At 44.5% G+C, this 23,429-nt stretch overlaps 2 protein-coding genes across 2 annotated transcripts in view; one reads left to right on the top strand and one right to left on the bottom strand.

Annotated features, from left to right (window-relative positions):
• The window catches only part of si:dkey-69o16.5 (Alpha-aspartyl dipeptidase-like), a 6,076-nt gene extending 912 nt beyond the window's left edge, over positions 1–5,164 (top strand). The window contains 5 exon segments of the mRNA XM_061054676.1: positions 9–498; positions 1,147–1,320; positions 1,914–1,973; positions 4,839–4,921; positions 5,010–5,164. Of these exon segments, the coding sequence (XP_060910659.1) occupies positions 9–498; positions 1,147–1,320; positions 1,914–1,973; positions 4,839–4,921; positions 5,010–5,070 (868 nt within the window). The 3' untranslated portion in view covers positions 5,071–5,164.
• A 2,791-nt stretch (positions 5,165–7,955) lies between these two features.
• itgav (integrin, alpha V) overlaps positions 7,956–23,429 on the bottom strand; it is a 28,343-nt gene continuing 12,869 nt past the window's right edge. Inside the window, exons 9-32 of the mRNA XM_061054059.1 lie at positions 23,268–23,311; positions 23,101–23,157; positions 21,944–21,996; positions 21,122–21,197; positions 19,507–19,636; positions 19,184–19,281; positions 18,622–18,715; positions 18,494–18,539; positions 17,698–17,805; positions 17,470–17,525; positions 17,203–17,357; positions 16,657–16,794; positions 16,426–16,493; positions 15,767–15,911; positions 15,056–15,148; positions 14,820–14,896; positions 14,067–14,147; positions 13,754–13,859; positions 11,809–11,967; positions 11,531–11,668; positions 11,179–11,292; positions 10,958–11,065; positions 10,737–10,856; positions 7,956–10,125 (exon numbers count right to left, since the gene is read on the bottom strand). Of these exons, the coding sequence (XP_060910042.1) occupies positions 10,033–10,125; positions 10,737–10,856; positions 10,958–11,065; positions 11,179–11,292; positions 11,531–11,668; positions 11,809–11,967; positions 13,754–13,859; positions 14,067–14,147; positions 14,820–14,896; positions 15,056–15,148; positions 15,767–15,911; positions 16,426–16,493; positions 16,657–16,794; positions 17,203–17,357; positions 17,470–17,525; positions 17,698–17,805; positions 18,494–18,539; positions 18,622–18,715; positions 19,184–19,281; positions 19,507–19,636; positions 21,122–21,197; positions 21,944–21,996; positions 23,101–23,157; positions 23,268–23,311 (2,357 nt within the window). The 3' untranslated portion in view covers positions 7,956–10,032. The remainder of the gene's footprint in view (positions 10,126–10,736; positions 10,857–10,957; positions 11,066–11,178; positions 11,293–11,530; positions 11,669–11,808; positions 11,968–13,753; positions 13,860–14,066; positions 14,148–14,819; positions 14,897–15,055; positions 15,149–15,766; positions 15,912–16,425; positions 16,494–16,656; positions 16,795–17,202; positions 17,358–17,469; positions 17,526–17,697; positions 17,806–18,493; positions 18,540–18,621; positions 18,716–19,183; positions 19,282–19,506; positions 19,637–21,121; positions 21,198–21,943; positions 21,997–23,100; positions 23,158–23,267; positions 23,312–23,429) is intronic.

Here is a 23,429-nt window from a genome sequence, read left to right as displayed (position 1 = left end):
ATCTCTTTTCCTCCTCTCCTCTCCTCCTCTCCTCTCCTCTCGTCTCTTTTCCTCCTCTCATCTCTTTTCCTCCTCTCCTCCTCTCTTTTCCTCTTCTCTCCTCTCCTCTCGTCTCTTTTCCTCCTCTCCTCTCCTCCTCTCGTCTCTTTTCCTCCTCTCCTCTCCTCTCCTCTCGTCTCGTCTCCTCTTGTCTCTTTTCCTCCTCTCCTCTCGTCTCTTTTCCTCCTCTCCTCTCCTCTCCTCTCGTCTCTTTTCCTCCTCTCCTCTCGTCTCTTTTCCTCCTCTCCTCTCGTCTCTTTTCCTCCTCTCCTCTCGTCTCGTCTCTTTTCCTCCTCTCCTCTCCTCTCGTCTCGTCTCGTCTCCTCTTGTCTCTTTTCCTCCTCTCCTCTCAGTATGATTCCGTGTTTTTGTCTTTCAGGAGGAGGAAACACTTTCCGCCTGTTGAAGAGTCTCTATGACAACAAGGTCGTGACAGAGATCAGGAGGCGGGTGCTGGAGGTGACGCACGCTTTAATACTCGATGACATGTTCATGTGATTGTAGAGATTCAGCGATTATTAAAATTAGAACCGATAATGATGAATGTTTTAGAACCGCTCTCAAATGTGTTGCACGCCGTGCATCCACACCAAGTGCAGTTCATGTGAGGAAACGGCCGTCCAGATAGGACGCAGAGTGCTGCGCTCGCGCTGGTTAGGGCGCAGAGGAGGAGCAGGACACGATAGGACATTTCTTTACGGACTAGAGCGCTCTCTCTGAAGTCCCGGTAGATCTTTAAACGAGAGCTCGGGGAAGTGAGACGCCGTTTGTTGTGATCTGATCTTCACTGGACGCTCCGAGGTGACGTCAGGTGCAGAACGGAGAGCAAGCGTGACCTAACGCTGGGCTCAGCTCGGTGCAACACATAGACAATGAATGGGTTTGAGAGAGGTGCACAGCGCCCACGGCGTCCTATCTGAAAGACCCTGAAGTATAAAAATGTCTAAACATGGACCGCTGACCTCCGCTCGTCTGTTTGTCGCTGTCAGCTGGTGCGTCAGTGCGTCCCTGTCTGAATGTTTGAATTATATCTGATCCTGTGTTCGCTCCTCTTATCACTGTGTATTCATGGTTAATTTGACTCTTTAACCCCTCCTCCCTTTTCAGGACGGCGTCCCCTACATGGGTTCGAGCGCCGGCACCAACGTGGCGACGGTCAGCATCAACACCACCAACGACATGCCCATCGTCTACCCCCCCTCCTTCGCCGCCATCGGCCTCGTCCCCTTCAACATCAACCCGCACTACCTGGACCCCGACACCAACAGCCGCCACATGGGGGTCAGTGTCTCGCCTTACCTGGTGACCCTTCAGAGGGCCCCTACCCCGAGGTTGGGAACCAGTGGACTGGTTCTGAATCAGAGTCGGACTTTAAACTGGATCCTCAGGGTGCAGATAAAGACGCAGTGAAACTTTAAACCTTTGTCCTGCTGATGATGACCTCGCTGACAGGAGATAATTTAGCTCGCTGTGATTGGCCCGATCATCAGTCTGAGAGTTTCTCAGTCGACTCTCTGAACTTTATTTCTCTGACTTGGTTCCCTCTCAGCTGATTTTAGTTTCTGTCAGGAGGAAATGATGCAACGTGAAAACTGCAAAGGTTTACTAAATAAAATGCGGCGTCAGCAGACGGACGTGAAGTTTGTTTTTCTGCCGTTCACACCTCCGAAATGTTGGACGTTTTTCATTCAGTGTTCTCAAACGAGTCACGCCCCCCCGCCCGACCAAAACGGGACTAAAAGGCCCGAGGTCTAATTTCTAAATAAACCATGAGGGTGTGCAAATACATGAATATAAATGATTTACATTTTATATTCACATTAATTAATTCTACTTCCTGTTCCACATAAATCAGAATTTTTCTTGTTTTTCAGGAGACCAGAGAGCAGAGGATCACTCAGTTCCACGAAGAACCCCAAACGCCGAGTGTTCTGGTGAGAACGACCTTTAACTCAGTTTTTGATCCCAAAAGTTTATTTTTTAATTTTTTAATAAACATATTTTTTTATTGAATTTCACATTTATTAGGACATGTACAACATTTATATATGCATGTGATAAAAGTATGACATAAAACAACCCCCCCAAAATAGAACACGTGGCAGTATATTAATAACACAAGAATAATGAAAGTAATTTGTACAATTATTCAAATGAAAAAATAAATAAACAAGTGAAATAATAAACATAAACAGTCACATTTAACACATATTTCTCGCACTAGTAACAGTTCACCTTTGTAAATATCCTTTACCTATACCTCATGCTTTCAATACTTTGTCCAAGTCAGCATTTTTAACAAATTCCAAAAAAAACTCCCAAATTTTACCAAATTCTGGAGCTTTCTTCCTAACTATATATGTACGTTTTTCAAGAGCCAGACTTGTTGATAATTCTTTTAACCAGAGAGGGAGAACATACATTTTTCCAACAGAGCGCTATTGAACGCCTTGCCTGTAATAAACATAGGTCCACCATTACCCTCTCTCTTTTAGAAAGTGTACAGTCTTCAGGAAACAGACCAAATATGCACAGCTTAGGACTTAACGTTAATGGGGACGAGGTGATCTGACAGATAAGACATGACACCTCAACACAGTCCCACAAGCTGTGAAATAGAGTGCTACGGTGTGAACTGCACTTGTAACATAGGTCAGGAATATGAGGATCAAACTTGTTCAATTTTACTGGAGTGATGTAAGTCCTCATTAACCAGTTGTATTGTGTCAATCTCAAGCAAGTATTTATAGTTTGGGTTTGCGCCTTTTTACATACTGTGCTCCATACATCCACTGAAATGTCCTCTTGTAAGTCTTGAATCCACCCCTGTCTTTATGGTTCTCAGCCAAAATACTATAAAACTCAGTAATCCTACCTCTGCTTAAGCAGTCCTTCATGGAAATGTCTTCCAAAGTGGACATAGTTGGCTGTTGACCCGAGTTATTCAAGTTAGGGTTAGGGTCTCATAGCTTACGTCTTTGCGATAATCTTGGCATCAGCATTTAGGAGTGAGATTGGTCTGTGAGACCCGCATTCTGTTGGGGGTTTGTCAGGTTTTGAAATAAGCATGATCCTAGCAGTTCGTAGCGATGGGGGCAGGAATCCCTGTTCAAAGGATTCCACATACATATCCAACATGGGGGCCTTTAGCTTTTCTTTAAATAATTTATAAATGTCTATTGGGATTGCATCATGTCCTGCTGCCTTACCCCCTTTCATATTAACAATAGCATTGGAGATGTCTTCCAAATTCAAGTTCTTATCCAACTCCTGCTTAGCCTCCTCATTAATACAGGGGATAGCAAGCTTATCTAGAAAGCTGGTCTGGTTTTCTGAGTCCCTAGGGTACTCTGATTGATAAAGGGCTTTGTAGTATGTAACAAAAGTTTGATTGATTTCCTTTGGAACAGTTGTTATCTCTCCCTGTACATTTCTGATTGCATTAATAGCTCTGTCTGTGTTTATTTTCTTAATTTGCCAGGCTAGTAACTTACTGGGTTTTTCACCCTGGTCATAGAAAGATTGTTTCAGCCTAATTATGCTGTTTTCAGCTTTCTTAGTCGATAATTCCTCATATTCAGCTTTAAGTGCAAACAGTTTGATTCTGTGCTGAATTGTCAACGCTAGCCCCCCTCTCCAAATTTCTAATGTTGATATTCAATTCATTCATTTTCTGTTTAAATGTATTATGTTTTGAGCGAGTAAAGCTAACCATTTGCCCTCTAGTATACGCTTTGAACACTTCCCACCTAGTAGCCGCAGATGTTTGGTCAGTATTCAGTGTAAAGTAAAGATCAATATGCTCACCTACATACGTGATAAAGTCAGAATCCTGCAGCCACTTAGGGTGAAGGCATCATAAGGTCTCTTATTTAATTGTGAATCCCTGTAAAGTAATGATGTTGAGGAGTGATCTGACAACACAATGCTATCATAAATGCAACTATCAATATTAGGAAGAAGAGCTGTTAATTGAAAAATAGTCAATGTGAGAGTAGGATTTATAGGATGCTGAGTAACACGAGTATTCCTTCTTTGTTGGATTTTGACTCCTCCATGGATCACAAAGGTTTAGGTCTTTCATGAACTAATGAATTTTCTTTCTACTATGAGTATGTGAGGTGTCTGCCCCAGATGACCGATCAAGTCTAGGATTCAACGTGCAGTTAAAATCGCCTGCCATTATTATTTTACCCGGTAGGGATGCTATCAATAAAAACAAATTCTCAAAAAATGAGGGATTGTCCTCATTCAGCCCATAAACATTAACCAGGTTAATTTCTTCCTTCATAAGAGTCCCACCACCAAATATCTACCTGCCTTGTCTGAAATAGTGTTATTGACTTGAAATGGTACAGATTTGTGAATCAACACCAAAATTCCTTTAGAATGAGAAGAGAAACAAGAAGCGAGAACCTGACCCGGCCATCTCCTCCACACCTTTAACAATTCGTCCTTTAGTAAGTGGGTCTCCTGAATAAAAACAATTGAAGCGTCAAGACGCTTAAGCCTAGTGATAAACTGTTTCAATTGTGTTCATCTAATCAGGCCCCGCACATTCCAAGATGTGAGTTTTATTATCCTATCCGAAGACATCTAAACCCCATATTTCAATACTTTGTGAGGCAAGTAAACAAAGTTACATCGTAGATTGAACTGATACCACAGTGTGGAAGCTACCTTACGATCCCAAAAGTTTTAATTTAAGAGATTCGTCTGTCGGATTGTTTTCGTGTGAACGTGGCGTTAGAGGCAGCGTGTTCTCCGTCTACCCGTGTTTCATGTTTTGTGTATTTCAGGGTCTGAGGGAGGGCTCCATGCTGCTGGTGGAGGGAAACAAAGCCACGCTGCTGGGAACCACCAGGGCCAGACTCTTCACACGGTAACACACACACACACACACACACACACGGTAACACACACACACAGGTTACCTGACAGCTAACTCTGTGTGTGTGTGTGTGTTTCAGGGGAAAGGCCTCCGTGGAGTACGACCCAGGAAGTGACCTCAGCTTCCTGCTGACTCACTGACCAATCAGAAGAAAAGAACATCATCATGATTTTACTTCTAACAGTATGGAGATGATTATTCTGATTAAAAGTGAATAAATAAAAATAAATCCTCTGAGTGTCTGCAGATACTTTATTTGTTGTTGCTATAGCAGCTGGTCCATAATGATGATGCTCTCTAACAGAGATCATTAGTCTCCTGGTTTTGTCCTTTACATCGTGGTTAAAGATAACGTTACAAGAAGAACAGCTCGCATTCAAACCTGCAGCAGCTGAAGGGAGACTCCACCGCAGTAATGTCCGGATCAGACTGTAGCTTTAAATGTAAATGAGCTGTGTCTGACCACGCCCCCTCTGTGGAAGGTCTTGGGTTTCTCAGGCTTTCTTGCTCCATGTCCTATTGTTTACGGTGAGAAGACAGACTCAGAGGGCAGAACAAACACCTAGCTGTGGGAGTGTCACCCACCTGGGGGAGGGGTTACTGCCCTTTGTGATGTCATGAAGGGAAAATCTCCAAACGGCCTGTTTGAGCACACATTTTCTGAAAAGTGGAGCAGGAAAAAGATGGAGAGGATGGACTTTTCTTATCATTGAGGGGTTTGTAGACTGACTAGGGACACATTAGAGAGACATGGAGATGTGGATTTTATATAATATGTGATGATAATATGTTTTTATTTCAGATCTGCAGTTTTTATTTTCAGATCTGCAGCTAAAGAAAGAAAATAAAGACAAAAGAGAATAAAATGTGAACAGATCATTTTATTTCAACAGTGACTTCGTGTTATGAATACGTAAAATTTTACTCTCTGGGTGAAAGAATACATACATCAAAAATATTACAAGCTTCCTCGGACAGAAAGAAAGAAAATGACAAACTTTGATATTAAATATTAAACAGAATTAAAACCCTAAAGCCGACAGGCGGCAGGACTGAACTCAGTAAGTTTGAATAACCTGTAGGATGGGCACCGACGTGACGCCAAGCCGTCAGTCCCGCTGTGAAGTGTGAAATATGAACCGTGTTTGGTGTAAGAGTAGAGTGAGACGCTTATTCATCACCTTTAATAATCGAGCGGTCGGAGCTTTCTCACCTCTTAAATTAAAACAATAAAACATGATTAAAGGTAGAGTCAGCAGCTTTCTCCTTCAAAATAAAATACATGTGTGCTGGTGACTGTGTCTGCAGAGACTCTGTCCTCTGACTGGATTTTACTGTTCTGCTTTGTTCTGGTTGACTCGAGACGTTTCTGAGCGGGGAGCTGGTGTGTTTCCTCCAGCCAATGACAGGGCAGCAGGTGAGTTTAGGAGTAGATACAATTCAGTGATTGGACAAGATTCAAACCGGTGAATATGACGGACAAGGACGTAGCAACAAAGAAGAGAAAATATAATCACATTGAGGAGAAACACCAAGCAGATAAAGCTCGTTCTAAAACGAGGGTGAAACTTTTGTTGTCTTTTACCCGTTGACGTGGAGTTGGTCTGCTTCCTGTTGGACAGGCAGGTGATAAACACTGGCGGTGAGCTTGTGCTAACATGCGCTAGCTTGCAGTGTAGGTACAAGCAGTAAACGTACACACTATGTCCTGCAGGGGGCGGGGCTTCTGGGAGCGATGCCCAGTTTGAAGGTTTCTGCTGACTCCACCTTTAAGATTTTCTTAAAGTCTTAAACAAACCTAAGAGGGTTTGTGAGTTTCAGACAAACACAACATACTGAAGAGTTGAGGACACTTCTTGAGGATTTAATGGAATAATTAGATATTTTTGTTCTACATTTAAATCAACAAAAACATGAAATGAGAGCGGTGACCCTGTGTGGCAGCAGAGGGTATTACAGGAGCAGTGACTAAGATGACGTGAGTTTTTTTCTTGTTAACAGGATTAATATATTTTTTTAAATCATCACCAACCTTTCACATGAACGCATGATGCAAACCCAATATGGGTAAATTCAAACCTTTTTTTAAATTTTACTTTATTCACACTCACTCACTTCATCACTCAGACGTAAAAACAGCGACCAGCGTTCAGACATGTTCGTAAAAATATCATCAAACAATCCTCACGTGGAGGAAGCCTCAGTGCAGGGCGGGAAGTTTAAATCGTGACAGACTGTTTGATAAGCCCCTCCCCTTAGTTACTGTTGCTATGATTGTACTCTTCCTTTTCTTAAAGGGCACGTGTGCAGTGAATCATGAAGCAGAATAATTTGTTGTAATCATAATAATCTCATCATCCTTTCAAACAGATATTAACTCTGAGTGTGTCGCAGCGGCAACCCTCCAAGCTGGCTCGCTCATAATGGTGAGCGCCAGCCGAATGTTTTCGTACCTTTCCGTGTGATTTTCTAAATTGGTTCTAAGTTGTTTAATTGAAAGAATGAACGCCTTACAACATGCTAAGCTACGGGTCACGTGACGTAGTTTGATAAGTTAACATCAAGCTAGTGCGTCCATCGTTCAGTAAATAGAATTCAACGATGTTCATAGATTCGTTACTAAATGAGCGTCATCTTTTTTTAATATTAATAACACATAAAACATTTAACGGTATGGTTAATTTTATTTGTTTGTATTTGTTATTTTGGTGCGCCTTGGCCGGCTGGCGAGCTCTGTGATTGGATAGTCTGAGAGCTGCAGTGCATTATGGGGCATCTGATGATTTCAGATCATCTACATTCTCAATTTGACGGGGTGCATTTTCAGACACAGCCACGTTTTATTTTTATAAAGCTTGTGTAAATAACTACAGAGCTGAGCTGAAGAGCTCTGATTGGCTGTCAGTGAAAAGGGGAGGAGTTTAGCAAACAGTCAGCCGACAGTCTGAAAGTAAAACTCATAAACTTTCTCTGATTTTCACCCCAAACATCATTTTGAATAAAAGAATAAAGTCAAACTTTTGAAAAGAGTCAGACTGTTTTTTATATTTAACATCTTTTTGTAGAAATAAAAATAAAAAGCTGAAACAAACGACTAAACGACTAAAAACAAACAACTTCCCAAAAAACAAACAAACAGAAGTTTAAAAAGTATCAGGGTCAATATATTACTGTAACACTTCTTATCATCAGGGATCCAATCAGCTCACACTTCAGTTACTGCTGATGATTTCACTTTATTCATATTTTCTTAAAGGCCGTCGTTATCCTCCCCGCTGGTTAGCTTAGCTTAGCTCAGCTAACATAGCTTTGTTTTCATGGTAGATTTGAAGAAGTTACACAAACTTGTGTCTGTTCCTGCCGTCTTTTAGATCTCGGTCTGGTCTTTAGAGGCGAGCTAGTTTGTTGTGGAAGCTAATGGAGTTAGCTTTGATGCTAACCTTTGTTCTGAATGAGACCTCAGACTCAGACCGGCTACAAGTTAAGATTTAAAAATTGTCTGGTGTGTCCTCATAGTCCATATCTTAAAATCCAGTCTGGTCTATCACTAACGCTCAGACGTGAGACGACAGGAGCAGACGTTTATGAAGCGATCAAAGAGGATGGGCTGAAATATTTCAGGGATCCAATCAGCAGTTCTGGACTTTTTAAACCATTGTACAGTTTCAGGAATCAGGGTTCGGACAAAAGTGTGCAAATCAAATCTCAGCCTGAACTCAGCAGAGTCTCACAGGAAAGTAAAACTTCTCATGTTTGGTGTCATGAAGCTACAGAGATCTTTGCCAGGAAGAGAAAGGAGCAACTCGACACTTTGGGAAACATTTCTTCCAAACTTAAGCGTGAGTGCGTTTACGTGGACTGGAGTCACCCGGATTAGATCGGGGTTTTTAAGTATCCTGTTCTTTTGTTTGTGCATGCAAACATCCGACCCCAAAGAAACCAGGGAACCGGTATACACTTACACTTAACCAGGTTTCTAACCGCTGTCGATGACCTGCACAGGCGCCGCCTCAGCCAAGTGACTTATCAGCAAAACAAACGGCAACTAGAGCGTCTTACTTCTGGAGCTACGAAGAAACGGAGATTTGTCTTGTGGTAATGAAAGAATGAAGTCGACATGCTGACCTTTTAAAGTCGGTGGTGAACAGGCTGCGGGACGCCGGTGTCATGACACGTATGATGGAGCGAGTCAGGTCACTTTGAAGAAACATTTCTACGTGGTTAAACATCAGAAAAAGGGGCTCTGATTCAGCCACTTTCACATTTTACTAAATCTTTAATGAGATGCGCTGTCAGCGTCCACATTAATCCTCAGAGGTCTCAGCTAACTCAGATTTCAAACTAGCCGCGGTTTGTGTCATAAAAAATAAACATCGGAGGCACCTGCACAAATAAAACGCAGTCATCATAAAGCAGGATACGAGGATTGATCAGCGAGATGAAGAACCAGGTGGATCAAAACCAGGACAAGACTCAGAACCGGGATACTCAAGTCCGTGTAAACGCACTCAGGGATTCTTCCTCAAGTTGAAATGTGAAATTTGAAGCTACAACCAGGAGCTAATTAGCTTAGCTTCACGTATGGACTAAAATTAAAGGGGAAAGGTTGACAGGAGTTCACGGGTCTACATGTTTTGTTTTTAGTTCTCTGTACAAAAAGTCACTAGTCACATGGAAAGATAGAAAAATGTGAAAACTGGATCAAACCTGTGGATCAGAGAGCACTCCAGGTGTTTCCAGGTGCATTCGCCCCCTAGTTTCCAGACCTAATGCTAAGCTAGCTAGCTGGATGTGTAGCGTACAGAAACGAGAGAGGAATGGAAGTGTGTACCATAAATGTTGAAATACTCCTTTAACTTGAAGACACTCTGATGATCTCTGAAGGTTTCATGTGTCTCAGTCTGACGTTCTCTTTTGGCACAAACAGAAAAAGAACACTTGTAAAAAAAAAGAAAACTAAAAAAAAAAAAAAAAAAAAAAAAACTTGAAACAGTACCTTTATCTCCCATGCAACAGTGAATACAGTGAAACTCTCTCAGCGGCCATGTTCCCCTGAATTGTTCTGTACAAACAGTAGGGGGAGCCCCTCCTCAGTTTGACCTCTAGGCGTCAGTGTTTCCATTCTCCTCCGGCTGCAGCTGCTCCTTCTCTGTGCAGTCCTCCTGGGGGGGGCGGACCCTCTTAAAGAAGCCCAGCTGAGGACCAAGAGAAGAAGAAATTAATACACACTGATTTGACACTGCAGCTCAACTCCTAAAACACTTCCTGATATTCTCATGCTGAGCGTCATGTGTGAACACAAACAGCTGAGTGTTTCTCTCTTCACCCGGAGTTTCTCCTCCAGCCTCCTCGTATTTATTCTGCAGACAGTCAGAGTGAGCTGATGTGAGAACGCAGCAGGATATAATCAGGAGAATTCACCTGGAGCGAGTGGGAGGGGGTGGTGACGTTTATTCTCTGTGATCGCTGCACGACCATAGACTGTCTGCACGCCACCTCTACCATCTCCGTGCTCTAATGAACCTGCTGCATTATGTTTCCTGTTCTCCAGTATGTTCTTCTCCACTCTTTAGATCAGATTGAGATTCTGTTCAACTACACGTTGATAGAAAGACAAATATTCTCATTAGAGCGTCGTATAGACGATTCCGCTGCTTTGTTCTTTTTACGTCTCGTCTCGCCTCAGGAGACCATTTATAACAAGCTGAGGTAGTGAACACTCAGCTGGGCGTTGTTTGTTTATGTGTTGTTGTTGTTGTTGTTGTTGTTGTTGTTGTTGTTGTTGTTCTTAGTGTTTGTGTCTCACCTTGTACATGATGAAGATGAGCAGAGCGAGCAGCAGCAGACCGGCTAACACCGCCAGGGCTACGACCCAACCCGGGACCGGCAGAGGCGGCTCCGCCACCCACATGACCGACACACTGACCTGAAAACACACACTGCATCAACACACTGACACCTGACACACCTGCAGCTCTGTATGACCTCAACATGAACTCTGTGTGTGTGTGTGTGTTTGTGTCTCACCATGGTGCTGTTGGACGATAGCTCTGAGTACAGGTTCTTATACGGCATCTCGATGATGTTGAAGGACGCAGTCGATTGTACCATATACGAACGATTCTGATTCTCCGTCTGACGGAGAAACAAACAAAAGACTCGTCACGTGTCTGACGTGTGGAGTGACATCAGATCACAACGTCCGACATGTGAGAGGTGAGATTTGTTTGTGTGTGTTTATCGTTTACCCTGAGGAAGTTGTTGACGGTCAGTCTGGAGTAGATGAACACGATGGCGTTCCTCCCCTTCACCAGTCGACCCACCTGACACCTGAGCCGCAGACAGGCTGCTGTGTTACAGTCCTACACACACACACACACATACAGACACACACCACACCACACACACACACAGAATCATGATAATTTTATCCAGAGTACTGTCTTTAGTCGGGTTGAACTTTGGTGACAAAATATTTTACGGTGTTTATCTGAGTGTGTGTGTGTTAGTCTGTGTGTGTGTGTGTGTGTGTGTGTGTGTGTGTGTGTGTGTGTGTGTGTGTGTGTGTGTGTGTGTGTGTGTGTGTGTGTGTGTGTGTACCAGTGTCTGCAGGTCGTTCTGTGAGTCTCTTGTTGACTCCACTTCTCTCTTGCGGACTTGGTGTCTGTTTCGTCCCTCTGTCTCTGACTCTCTGGGAGGTATCCCGCCGCTGATGTTCTTCGCTGAGGATAGCGGGCTCTGTCGCACGCGCATACACACACACACACAGTTTAACAGGTTAGATATCACTTTAAAAGGGTTTACTTAAATGGGGAGATTTGCATGAACAGAGAGACAGAGAGAATTTGTGTGTGTGTGTGTGTGTCCTGTTCTCTCACCGACAGGTTGAGCGGGTTGAGCTCGATGTCCGTGGTGCAGTTAATCGGCCCCTCGGTCTCGAAAGATACAACGTAGAGCAGAGAGTCGTTCTTGTAATGATACGGCAAGTCGACCTCCAGAGACGCCTTACTGAACGTACTCGGCCCGCTGTTCAGGAGCTGAAAACATCCAATGGTGATGATTGGTTCACATAAACAAAGAGCTCAAACACTCTCACAGCGCAAACGTTTCTCATACAGCTGTGGGTAACTTATCTTGCATTAAAGCCACCATCTGCAACGCCTCCTCCTTCAGTCATTTCAAAGTCGATCTAATAGAACAATAACCTCCAACAGGGAGAGCGCCCCACCCGCTTGTTTTCAGGACTAAGGAACTTTGGCAGCGGGTCGAGGTCATCTGGAGAGAAGGGCGTACGTCTTTATGGCACTAGTTCACACAGCAGCCTTCAGCTAAAAAGCAGCCAGTTAGCCCGTCTCTGTACTGTTTGATACGACGGCTAAGGATAACGCCTGGCTCACAGTGCGACTGAATCATTTACGACGCCCGACCAGACCTTGCGATGTATGCGCTCACACTGTACGACCCGATTGTCGGACACGGCCGGAGAGCTCACACTGAACGAGTGAAGTCGGGACGGAGCGTTGACAATTGTTAACAAAGTTTCATTTGAAAACTCCAACGGACCGCGGTTGGTGAAAGAGAAGGAAGTGGAAGTTGTTGTAGGATAGAGGAAAGTAGATACAATCGTAGATATATGGATACAAGTTTCAGAAAAGTGCTGCACTGATGATCTGTACCGAAAACTCAACGAAAAAAAAAAACGCCTGGTTGCGTCCTGCCACTGGTCGCCATGACTACAGTCCTCCCTTGTCTTTCGTGATTATATTGTAGTCACACACAACTTCCGCCGGACCCTTTCATGACGTAATTCTAAATATTAAACATGTTTGAAATAAATCGGGGCGTCACAGATGATCGGGGACGTTAAGATTGGATCTTTGTACCGCTCACACTACAAGATAATCTGAGCAGATAATCGGGTCCGAGCAGCCTTGAGTCGGGGGAGCGACCCTTCGATTGTCGGGAAGGAAGAATTGGAGCTCAAATCGGCTGGATTATCCTGCAGTGTGAGCCAGGATTAAGAGGAAGAGGACGGAGACGGAGGAAAATAAGAAGAGAGAGAGAGCGAGAGAAGCCATTTTCATATATGCACTCCGGATAATATCTAGATAATTACAAGAGGACTGCTCCGGAGATTCTCCAGACCTAGCGTTCACATATGCTCCTCACAGCTGGAGACTATCACTGTCAGAGGTGAGGGGGGTCGGGGGATTTAAAAAAACAACGCGGAAGTAGCGGCCGTAGCAACAGAGTCCGCTACACGAAGTTATAATGAGCATATTTGCCTTTAGATCAATGCTATGTGTGATCCAATGAAACAGGAGTTTCTGAGCACCCCGCCCCCCAGAGCTCTAAACCTAGGGGAAACACTGAGCAGGATAAACTCCGGGTAAAGTCTGCGCGAAAAATTTGTCTGTTTGCATTCAAATATACCCTAGTCCCTCAGGGTAGCCTAATCTCCGGAGTTTTTCAGGAGAGAGCGAGCGACAAACCGGACTAGAGGACGTTAAGATGTTGGAGAAAGCTTGAAGAAACAGGAGGCTGCAGGTCCGACGCTCAGCTGGTGATGATGCTCTGATGTTCACCATGAGAGGAAACATTCAGCTTCATGTGGGAACAGCTACAGAGTTACCCATTGCTATGGAAACAGCTCTAACTGTAACAGACTCCGTTTATCAGGAGAAGCGAGTCATGCTTATGTCTCCAGATCAATATTTAGTGTCACAGTGTTGATTATTATTATTAAGGTAGTAGTCGGATGATTTAAAGAGAACGGGGGGGGGGCGTGTATCACCGTGTGTGTGTGTGTTTGTGTGTGTGTACCTCGTAGACGTGGACTATCTGAGGTCCCTGGTCATCTACGCTCACAGCAGGATTTCTGGGTTTCCAGTTGGCGATGGGAAGAAGAATCTGACTGGGAGACGACGTCCTGCACACATACACACACGCACAAGACATTCAGAAACACAGGATGTAAGCTTCAGTGTGTGTATGTCTGCGATTGTGTGTGTGTGTGTGTGTGTGTGTGTGTGTGTGTGTGTGTGTGTGTGTGTGTGTGTGTGTGTGTGTGTGTGTGTGTGTGTGTGTGTGTGTGTGTGTGTCTGTGTGAGTGCCTGTGTGTGTGTGCGTGTGTTACCCTCTGATGGAGACTTTAGCCAGGACCGCCAGTTTGGTGACGCTGGACACTCGAGGACTCGTGTTGTCGAACTGGTTCGAGCTGAAACACAAACAGTGGATTAAAGTTCAGAACGTTTCATCTCTGTCTCCTTTACTTTGATCTTTATAATATTTTAACCGTAACTTCTTTTTAAGCTCTGATGTATATTTCCCATCTCTGACGGTTGTGTTCTCTTTACTCTTTATATTTGAACTTGTTGTTGATCTCTACTCCATCGTCTCGCTCTGAGATTTCAACTGGAGCGTTTAGTCGACGTGGAAGATTTAAAAAGCAGGATAAAGGATCCTTTGAGGACTGTGTGAACGCTTCTAAATGACTGAATGATGTCATATCTGTGTATTGTGTGAAACTTTGATTAATAAGGTTGTTTAATGAAGGTGTGTTTCTGCTTTTGTAAAAGTAGCCACAGGGGGGCGCTGCTGTCTGTCATGACTGAGTTAGCGCTCTGGCTGAAACCTGTCGCACACACACACGCACGCACAGACGCGCGCGCACACACACACAGACACACACAGACACACACACACAGACACACACAGACACACACAGACACACACACACAGACACACACACACACACACACACACACACACACACACACACACACACACACACACACACACACACACACACACACACACACACACACACACACACACACACACACACACACACACACACACACACACACACACGGGTGACGGAGCTCACCTGACCATCTGAAGGTCAAACTTCACAGATGTCTCCTCCTCTGATACCGGTACGCTGAAACTCAGCGCTGTCTTAATCTGACCAATCAGGGAGAAGGATCACAGCAGAGGGCCAATCAGAGAGCAGTAAAACAGCATAGGACCAATCAGAGAGAAGGAAGACAGCATAGGACCAATTAGAGAGCAGGGGGACAGCAGAGGACCAGCACGCAGTACGAGACGAGTTGATTTACTGACCACAGTTCCTGCCTTCATGGGGTTTCCCAGGTCACACTTCACAATCTTGGTCTGGTTCTCCTTCTTGTAGGTGCAGGAGACTCTGCTGTGACTCTGAAATAAGAAACTACATTTCAAACCATAAAATAACGATCAGAGTGGGAGCTCACTCGGTCAGAGGGAGCCGGCTGTACGACTGAATCCCGGGAGCTGATCTCTTTTTGTTCTGGTAAAAATAAAAACATAAATATAAAGATTCTTAAATGTCCTTGTGGTTAAAATGATTTGAGCTTCGTCACTGATTCCACAGAACAGACGTTCCTCTTTCTGAGCGGCTGACATGTCTTCACTTCCTCTTTTCACCAACCAGTGTCAGAAAAAAAAACACTTCACCTCGACTATATTTATAAATCACCTTTCACACTTCTTCTTCTCTCTTTGTAATCAAGAATATATGATGGCCCTGAAGGTCAACTTCACAAATATTTCATGAAACACAAACACATTTCTAGTCCTCTCCAACTACTCTACGCTTTTCTTCACACTCAAATTATGTTTTCTCCCAAAGGGAAACCGCTGTGTGAATAATCAGGAGATGTGTGTGTGTGTGTGTGTGTGTGTGTGTGTGTGTGTGTGTGTGTGTGTGTGTGTGTGTGTGTGTGTGTGTGTGTGTGTGTGTGTGTGTGTGTGTGTGTGTGTGTGTGTGTGTGTGTTCAGGACAGGTGAGGTTACATCGCTGGGGACGACCCTGGTGAAGTCGGCCAGCTGCGGCAGGTAGACGACCAGCTCTGCCTCGTACGCTCCCTCTCCTTTATTCTCAGCGACCACCTCCAGAGTCAGAGCGTTATCATCTCCGATGTAGATCTGCTCGCGGTCGCTGCAGGGAAAAAAAAACACCAACAAACATCAACAGAAAATAAATAAAGTAATCCAAATGACAAGAAAATAGAGTTCAAAGTCCTGTTTGATTCCTACGTTTACGTTTGATCCGGTCGAATTGAGAAAAACTTGTCAATTCAGTTTTTATCCATTTTCAATATGATTTGTATTTTTTAAGATTTATTTTTGGGAGAGAGAGAGAAAGAGAGTGAGAGAGAGAGAGAGCAGGGAAGGGCTTTGAACCCTGCATAGAGGACTACAGCTTCTGTACATGGGGTGCATGCTCTAACCACTGGGCCACCGGGGCCCCAATCTTATTTTGTTTGATCAGCTACTTGATTTATCTTCCAGTTATTTGGAATCCTGTCCCTGTTTTGGTTTTTCTTCCTTCCTTTTACGCCTCTGAGGGTTGAGTTCCAGCAGAGAAAAAAGATTTTCATTTGCAGTTCTACCTGAAAAGTGTCCTCAGGTAAATTGAAGACGATAAACACCTGATTGATTGAGTGTCTCACCTCTTCACGGACAGCTTCAGGTCGGGTTTACAGATGTTGTCCTCTCCACAGTCCAACAGGATGTGAGCCTGAGGAGCAAACGGAGCAGGCGGAGACATTGAGGGCAAAGAGTTGACAAAAAAACTTTAAAATAAAGTGCAAAGAATCAAACAGAGCAGGAAGAATGAAAGAAAAGACGACTCAGTCACATAGAGTTTACACCTGAAGGTCAAGTATCATCTGATGCGTTACCTGCTTGGTGACGTTGGACGGTGTCGACATGTGGAGGATGGGCAGCAGGCCAGTCGGATCTGCAGCCATCTGATAGTTCAGAGTGTAATCCATCGCCACGGAGATGGGTGTGATCTTATCCCTAACATCTTGGCCATCCTGACAACAACAAAAAACAGTGTAAATAAGTCTCAGAGCTCAAAACATGTGTGTGAAGTGTCTTGTTCTAAATCCACTCTGATTCTGTATATGATCATGTCTATAAACCCCTCTATTTCAGCCCTGCTCAGAACAGGCTGTTTCTGTGTCTGTAGCTTTAAATGTAAATGAGCTGTGTCTGACCACGCCCCCTCTCTGGAAGGGCTTGGGTGTCTCAATGCTGAATGTTCTTTAATTCAAAGTCGGCAGACAAATGTTAGACGCTCAGTGGTGACTGTGGAAAACAGGAAGATCATCCCTCTCCTTTGTGTGTGTGTCTGTCTGTAATGTTTCCTGTATTTCTCTGTAAGAGGTTTTCATTGGCAGGTGTTGAATTTCTTCTTCTGTGGTGGGTAAACAGTGTCTCACCACCAGGTAGACGAACTGCTCTTCGCAGGTGGGGCCTTTCCCGTTGTTGACCATCATGTTCTTGGAGTAATGAAAGGCTTGATCGTGCAGGAAGAGGACGCGTTTGGTCGACTCCTTCTGCTTCAGACGATCCAGCTCCAGGTCCACACGGAAATCTACAGGACCAGCGACCAATCAGAGGCCAGATCTGACAGCTGCACCACCACAGACTCAGATACATAAATATACTGTGTGTGTCTTTAATGCTGCAGGGTTTGTTTGACTCACTGAGAGTGGGTGGAGCTCTGATGCCGCTGGCCTTCAGACAGTACTTTACCTTGAAACTACACACACATGCACACGCACACGCACGCACGCACGCACACACACACACACACACACACACACACACACACACACACAGTCAGCAGCAGCTTTAGGAAGTACTGAACACAGACTCAGTGTTCATCAGAACAACGTCAGAGTGAAAAGATCCTGATAAGGTTTAAGACTCACCAGGACACCGGCGTATTTGTTCCAGTGAGGTTGCACTTCTTCTCCTCGGGGTTAATGATCTGAGGCGTCATGTCCAATGTGGCGTTCACACTGATCACAGGACGAGCTCTGACACACACAGACACACAGACTCAATCTTCACAACTCAATTTCAGAGCACTTCTATTTTTGGGATCTTTGTGCCTTTGTTGGAGAGACAGGACAGAGGATAGATCCAGACTCAGGGAGACAGACAGAGCGGGGAAAGGAGCCACAAATCGGATTCAAACCCGGGCCGCCCGCTGCGAGGACCACAGCCTCTGCACATGGGGAGCACAAACCAACCACTGGGCCACCGGCGCTCCTTGGAATCTTTTTTTAAAGGATGTAAATGAACTACAACTATGACTCAGTCTGCAGCTCAGCAGCTTTGTGAGGACTGATTTAAGGAGGTTCCTGGTTTGGTTGATAAAGTTTTGAGATGTGAGTTGTGACTGAAAGAAAGATGAATTATGTTTTTTGTTTTCAGTGGGGTCATGACCCCACATTCAGGACGTAATTATCTTCAGGAATAAAAAGGGATCCATTTAATTGGATTTAATCGGCACTCAAGGGGTTAAGAAATGTCCTAACAGCAGCTATAAAACAGAAGCTCTTTGATATCAGAGGTGGCCTCGCTCATTACGGTCCTCATGCACCGCAGGGGGGTACGCACGCCCACACACACAGACACACAGACACACAGACACACACACACACACACACGCCCACACAGACACTGACACACTCACACACACACACACAGAGATTATGTTACCTGTATAAAACCGCTTTGTCGGCTCCAAACACCCCGACTATTAAATCTGAAAGACAAAAAAACACTCAGCACACCTCTTCCCTGCTGTGTGTATACACATGCGTGTGTGTTTTTGTGTGTTTGTGTACCTGGGTATCCGTTCTTGTCTATGTCAGTGTTTCCTGTCATGGAGTATCCGAAGCTTGAAGGCATGTAGCTGGATGCCCATTTACCCTTCAGGACCTGAAGAATACACACAAACATTATTTAATATTTAAAACAAACAGTGTGTGTGTGTGTGTGTGTGTGTGTGTGTGTGTGTGTGTGTGTGTGTGTGTGTGTGTGTGTGTGTGTGTGTGCGCGTGTGTTTGTGCGACTGCTAATAAAGGCAGCAGCAGTAGCATGACCGATTTATCTACACCTCTAAGACAGAGGCGTGCAACCGAGTGGGAGAAATGAGTGGACAGATCATTTACTCATTGCATCACATATGACAAGAAAGAGATAAGAGATTACTTACTGATGCAATCGCGCTGAATCTCGCTAAAGATATGGCGCAAGTATATACAGCGGAAACGCCTGCATGGGTTTATCCACACGCCTCAAACTATCAGCCGCCTCATCAGTAACCCTGACCCCCCCTCTTTGTCGATTACAATAAAGGTACTCTGATTCTGTGTTTCATTCATGCTTCATGTTTGTGGTGTTTACCTGTGAAGGTGTGGCGTTGGGCCCCTGAGGGCGGCCGTTATGGATGTAGATGCGACCATACCGATCTGGACCCCCGTACGGAGCAGAGATCGCCACGTCTGGAGAGAGAGAGAGAGAGAGAGAGAGAGAGAGAGAGAGAGAGAGAGAGAGAGAGAGAGAGAGAGAGAGAGAGAGAGAGAGAGAGAGATCAGAGATGAGACACATGCACGAGGGCTGTGTGTGTGTGTGTATGTGTGTGTGTGTGTGTGTGTGTGTGTGTGTGCATGTGTGTTCGTGTGTGTGTGTGTGTGTGTGTGTGTGTGGTGTGTGTGTGTGTGTCTCACCGTTGAATCCGTCCATGTCCAGGTCTCCCAGTGCGGTGATGGCAGAGCCATATCGGGCGTAAACCTCTGACCCGATGAGCTGCTGAGGAGGGTGGAAGGAAAACCCACCACGACCCAGGTACACAGACACCTGAAGAAAATACACACGGACACACCAATGCATCCTGTCAGTTGTTGAAAACAAAGGAAACGCTTCAGTAAACATTGTAGAGAGCTGTCTCCCCCCGCCCCCCTCCTCTCTAGAGTTGATGCTCACACAGGTCACCATGTGGTGGACTCTGAAGCTTCAGTGTTTATCCAGCTCTGCATCGGTCTGTAAACCTTTCTGCGTTCTAACCTCTCTCCATTTTTCAAAAGCATCTCCAATATTGATCCTAGTTTGAGCACGTTTCTGCTCGTGGAGCTTATTAGAAACATGCAGAGGCTTTTTAGGTCGGGTACAATCACTTCTATCTGAACCACTTCTCTTGCCCGTTTCCATCACTGCAACACCTGTTGGTTTGATCTGATAACTGCTCTCATAACTGGAAAACCAAGGGGCGTCCAAAACGGCCGTGTGGGGGTGCCTTAAAAGCGCCTACCTTCTCTGGTCCAAACAAATCCAGAGCATTCAGGAGCAGAATCTAAAGTTAGAAGGAGGACATACTGGCTGCTGCATTGTTGTCAGAGAAACCAGCACTTCAACATAGTATGTTTCCTTAATGTCTGATCTTATAGTAAGGTACCTTTATCATTTCACTCTCTACACTTCTTACTCATTGGACCTTTAAGTGCGATTTGTTTTTTGTGCTTTTGATCGTTAACTTTGAACTTACATCTCTCTTTTTTATAGAAGCTTTTTTTTCAGCATCCGGAGAGTTTATGAAGAAGGAAATATTTCTGTTGAAATATCAGCAGGAGGAAAAATGAAATGTGCAAACTAAGAGTGGAACAGTTTGTTATCTTCTGAGGAAGTTCAAATGTTTAATTTGCATCTCAGCTTCCTCTTGATGGAGCGACATGACAGACACACGCACGTGTCTGTGAGAGATATGGGTGTGTGTGTTTTCTATCCGTTATCTCCTCTCTGCTCTCATGCGACGTGACATCCAACGCTCGCATTCTATCACCCAGAACTTCCACCAGATACGTGTGCACTGAGTGTCTGCTCCGGTCCGGTCGAGCGCCGCACTCCCTCGTCTGTCAACACCCGCAGGCTGCGTGCTCAGAGCGCAGCACGGCAAGCACCGCCGGACAGCTGGAGTGCAGAGACAAAGGAGTTCCCGTGCTAATTACTGAATCACGCAAGATTATAAAGAACAAACACACATGAGGTCGTTGTTCTGAACCGTCTAAACGGAGTGTTTTATTCTGAAAATAAACAGGATGTTGTAATGTTTCGGTGTCTGACTTCCTGTCCTGCTCGATCTGCTCTGTGGTAAATTGATCGGACCGAACACACATCTGGTGGAATTTAGGCTTTAGGACACAGTGTTAGAGTCTGTTTCTGGCTGAGCATATTCAGCATTATATCAGTTATAATGTCCTCTGAGGGAAGGAATCTCAACATGAAATATTGATGTGTGTGTGTGTGTGTGTGTGTGTGTGTGTGTGTGTGTGTGTGTGTGTTTCATACCTGTCCCACCTCCCTCAGTTTCCCGTCAGGGCCTCTGTCCATGAAGAGAGGAGCTCCAACCAGCAGATCCACCAAACTGAGACAAACACAGGAAACAGAGTCGTTAAAATCAGCTGTCAATGAATGTTTAATCATAAAGAGAGACAGGAGAGAGACAGGAAGTCAGCGAGTCTGTGAGCAGAGACGCTTCATACACGTTACTATAGTTCAGTAAAAACATTTCAGGGTTTCAAACACGCGCCTCGTTTGTTCCCTCTATCATAAACAACTTGTGATCTGTTTGTTTTGACGTGTTTACATCAGCTGTTGTTCTTCTTCTGCTGTTTTTAATTTGGCGGCTGAGACACATCACTGACTCCAGATGTTTCCAAACTGCAGCTGGTGGAAAAATGTGTCGAACGTTAAAGAGATTATTTATAGTGTAACAGCAACAGTCTGTGTGAAAACATGCACGACATGACGGCTCCCACAAAGTGAGGCCAAAACAGTAAGTGCTCCCCCTGCTGGCTGGCTGCAGTAAAGGTCATAAGCCCCGCCTCCTCCATGTAAACAGATGGGGCATAAGTCAAAGTGTAAAATGAAATACACGTCACATACTGTTTGTTTTTCTGTCTTTATAGTTACTTGTTATCACGCTGATTTATGTTTCTGATTTATAACTCCATGATTGACAGCTGTGTTGACCAATGAGGCTCCTGCATGCTAATTTTAGCACTCTTTAGTTAGCTCGTAGCTTCCTTTAAGTTTCAGTACTCGGTATCACAGAAGTAATCGAAACTTTTAACAACCTTAGGAACAGTTGAAGAGCGGACAGAGACTCACCCGTCATTATTAACATCTGTAGCAGCAACTGAGTGTCCGAAGTACGCCGCCATCTGCAGGAGGAGAGAGGGAGTTATTTAAATAAGTAGGTCTACACAGACCGTCTGTCTGAGGGATTTAAAAAGTAAAATATGAAACAGATTATCGTTAAAATCAACACTCAGTCCAATATAAACATTTCAGGAAATATTATTCTAACGGCTTGAGAAATCTTGAGGAATTTTTTTAAAGCCACATGTGCTGTCAGGTTGAATCAAGAAATAAAGGATTTAATATCTGTGAATCTGAACAGCAGGAAGAGGAACAGGAGGAGGAGGAGAGAGGAGGAGGCTGAGGAGGACGAGGAGGAGGAGGAAGAGGGCAAACAGGAAGCAGATGAAAGGGAGGTAAGTGTGTTCAGAGGGCGAGTTATGAGGATGGACAGGAGGTGAGTTAGACCTCTGTCATTATCTCTGATGATGGATCCTTTCTCCCTCTCTCTCCAGCTGTAAAATGACTTAAGTGTCTTCGGTTTGATCACTTAAAAACACGAGTCACAGAGGCTGCTCCTGTTTGATATATAGGTAGCCGAAGTTAAAGGGTCACATATTCTATAAAATCCACTTCACCATGTTTCTCTAACTCTGATATGTGTCTCTTGTCCATCTACAAACCCCCCCCCAATGATGAGAAAAGTCCATCCTCTCCGTCTTTTGCCTGCTCCACTTTTCAGAAAATCTGTGCTCAAACAGGCCATTTGGAGATTTTCCCTTCATGACATCACAAAGGGCACTAACCCCTGCCCCAGGTGGGTGACACTCCCACAGCTAGGTGTTCGTTCTGCACTCTTGAGTCTGCCTTCTCACTGTAAACAATAGGACATGGAGCGAGAAAGCCCGAGACACCCAAGCCTTTCCAGAGAGGGGGCGTGGTCAGACACAGCTCATTTACATTTAAAGGTACAGACACAGAAACAGACTGTTCTGAGCAGGGCTGAAATAGAGGGGTTTATAGGCATGATCAAATACAGGATCAGAGTGGATTTAGAACAAGAAACTTCACAGACATGTTTTGAGGTGCTCTGAAATGTATTTACACTGGATGAAGAGGAGGAGACTATGTGACCTTTAAAGTTCTGTCTGGTCTTTAGTGAACAGGGTTTGTTTTATGAATCTCACCTGTGTTCCCGTGAAGTTCACCATAGACTCCATGTTGAGGTTGTTAAAGATGTTCACCTGAAACATCAAATGAACACAGAACATCAGCGAACATCAGCCACTGATGACTATAAACTAAATCACAAAGAAAACAATGCTGAGATGTGTGTGTGCAAAGTTTCTCTTACATAACCGAGCGCCTTGTCTCCACGAGGGACTCCGGTCACATAATCTGAGGACGAGAGAGACGAACCATGTAAGTATTAAAGAACACGTTCCACTGCTGTTTATCTTCATTACTTAGTCATCCATTGAACGTTTTATAAATCAATAAAGCAAATCTTTGGTTT

This window comes from Labrus mixtus, chromosome 13, assembly GCF_963584025.1.
Source record: "Labrus mixtus chromosome 13, fLabMix1.1, whole genome shotgun sequence".
Lineage (NCBI taxonomy): Eukaryota > Metazoa > Chordata > Actinopteri > Labriformes > Labridae > Labrus > Labrus mixtus.
The sequence above is the reverse complement of the archived record's forward strand: the minus strand, read 5'-3'. Positions and strand labels throughout refer to the sequence as shown.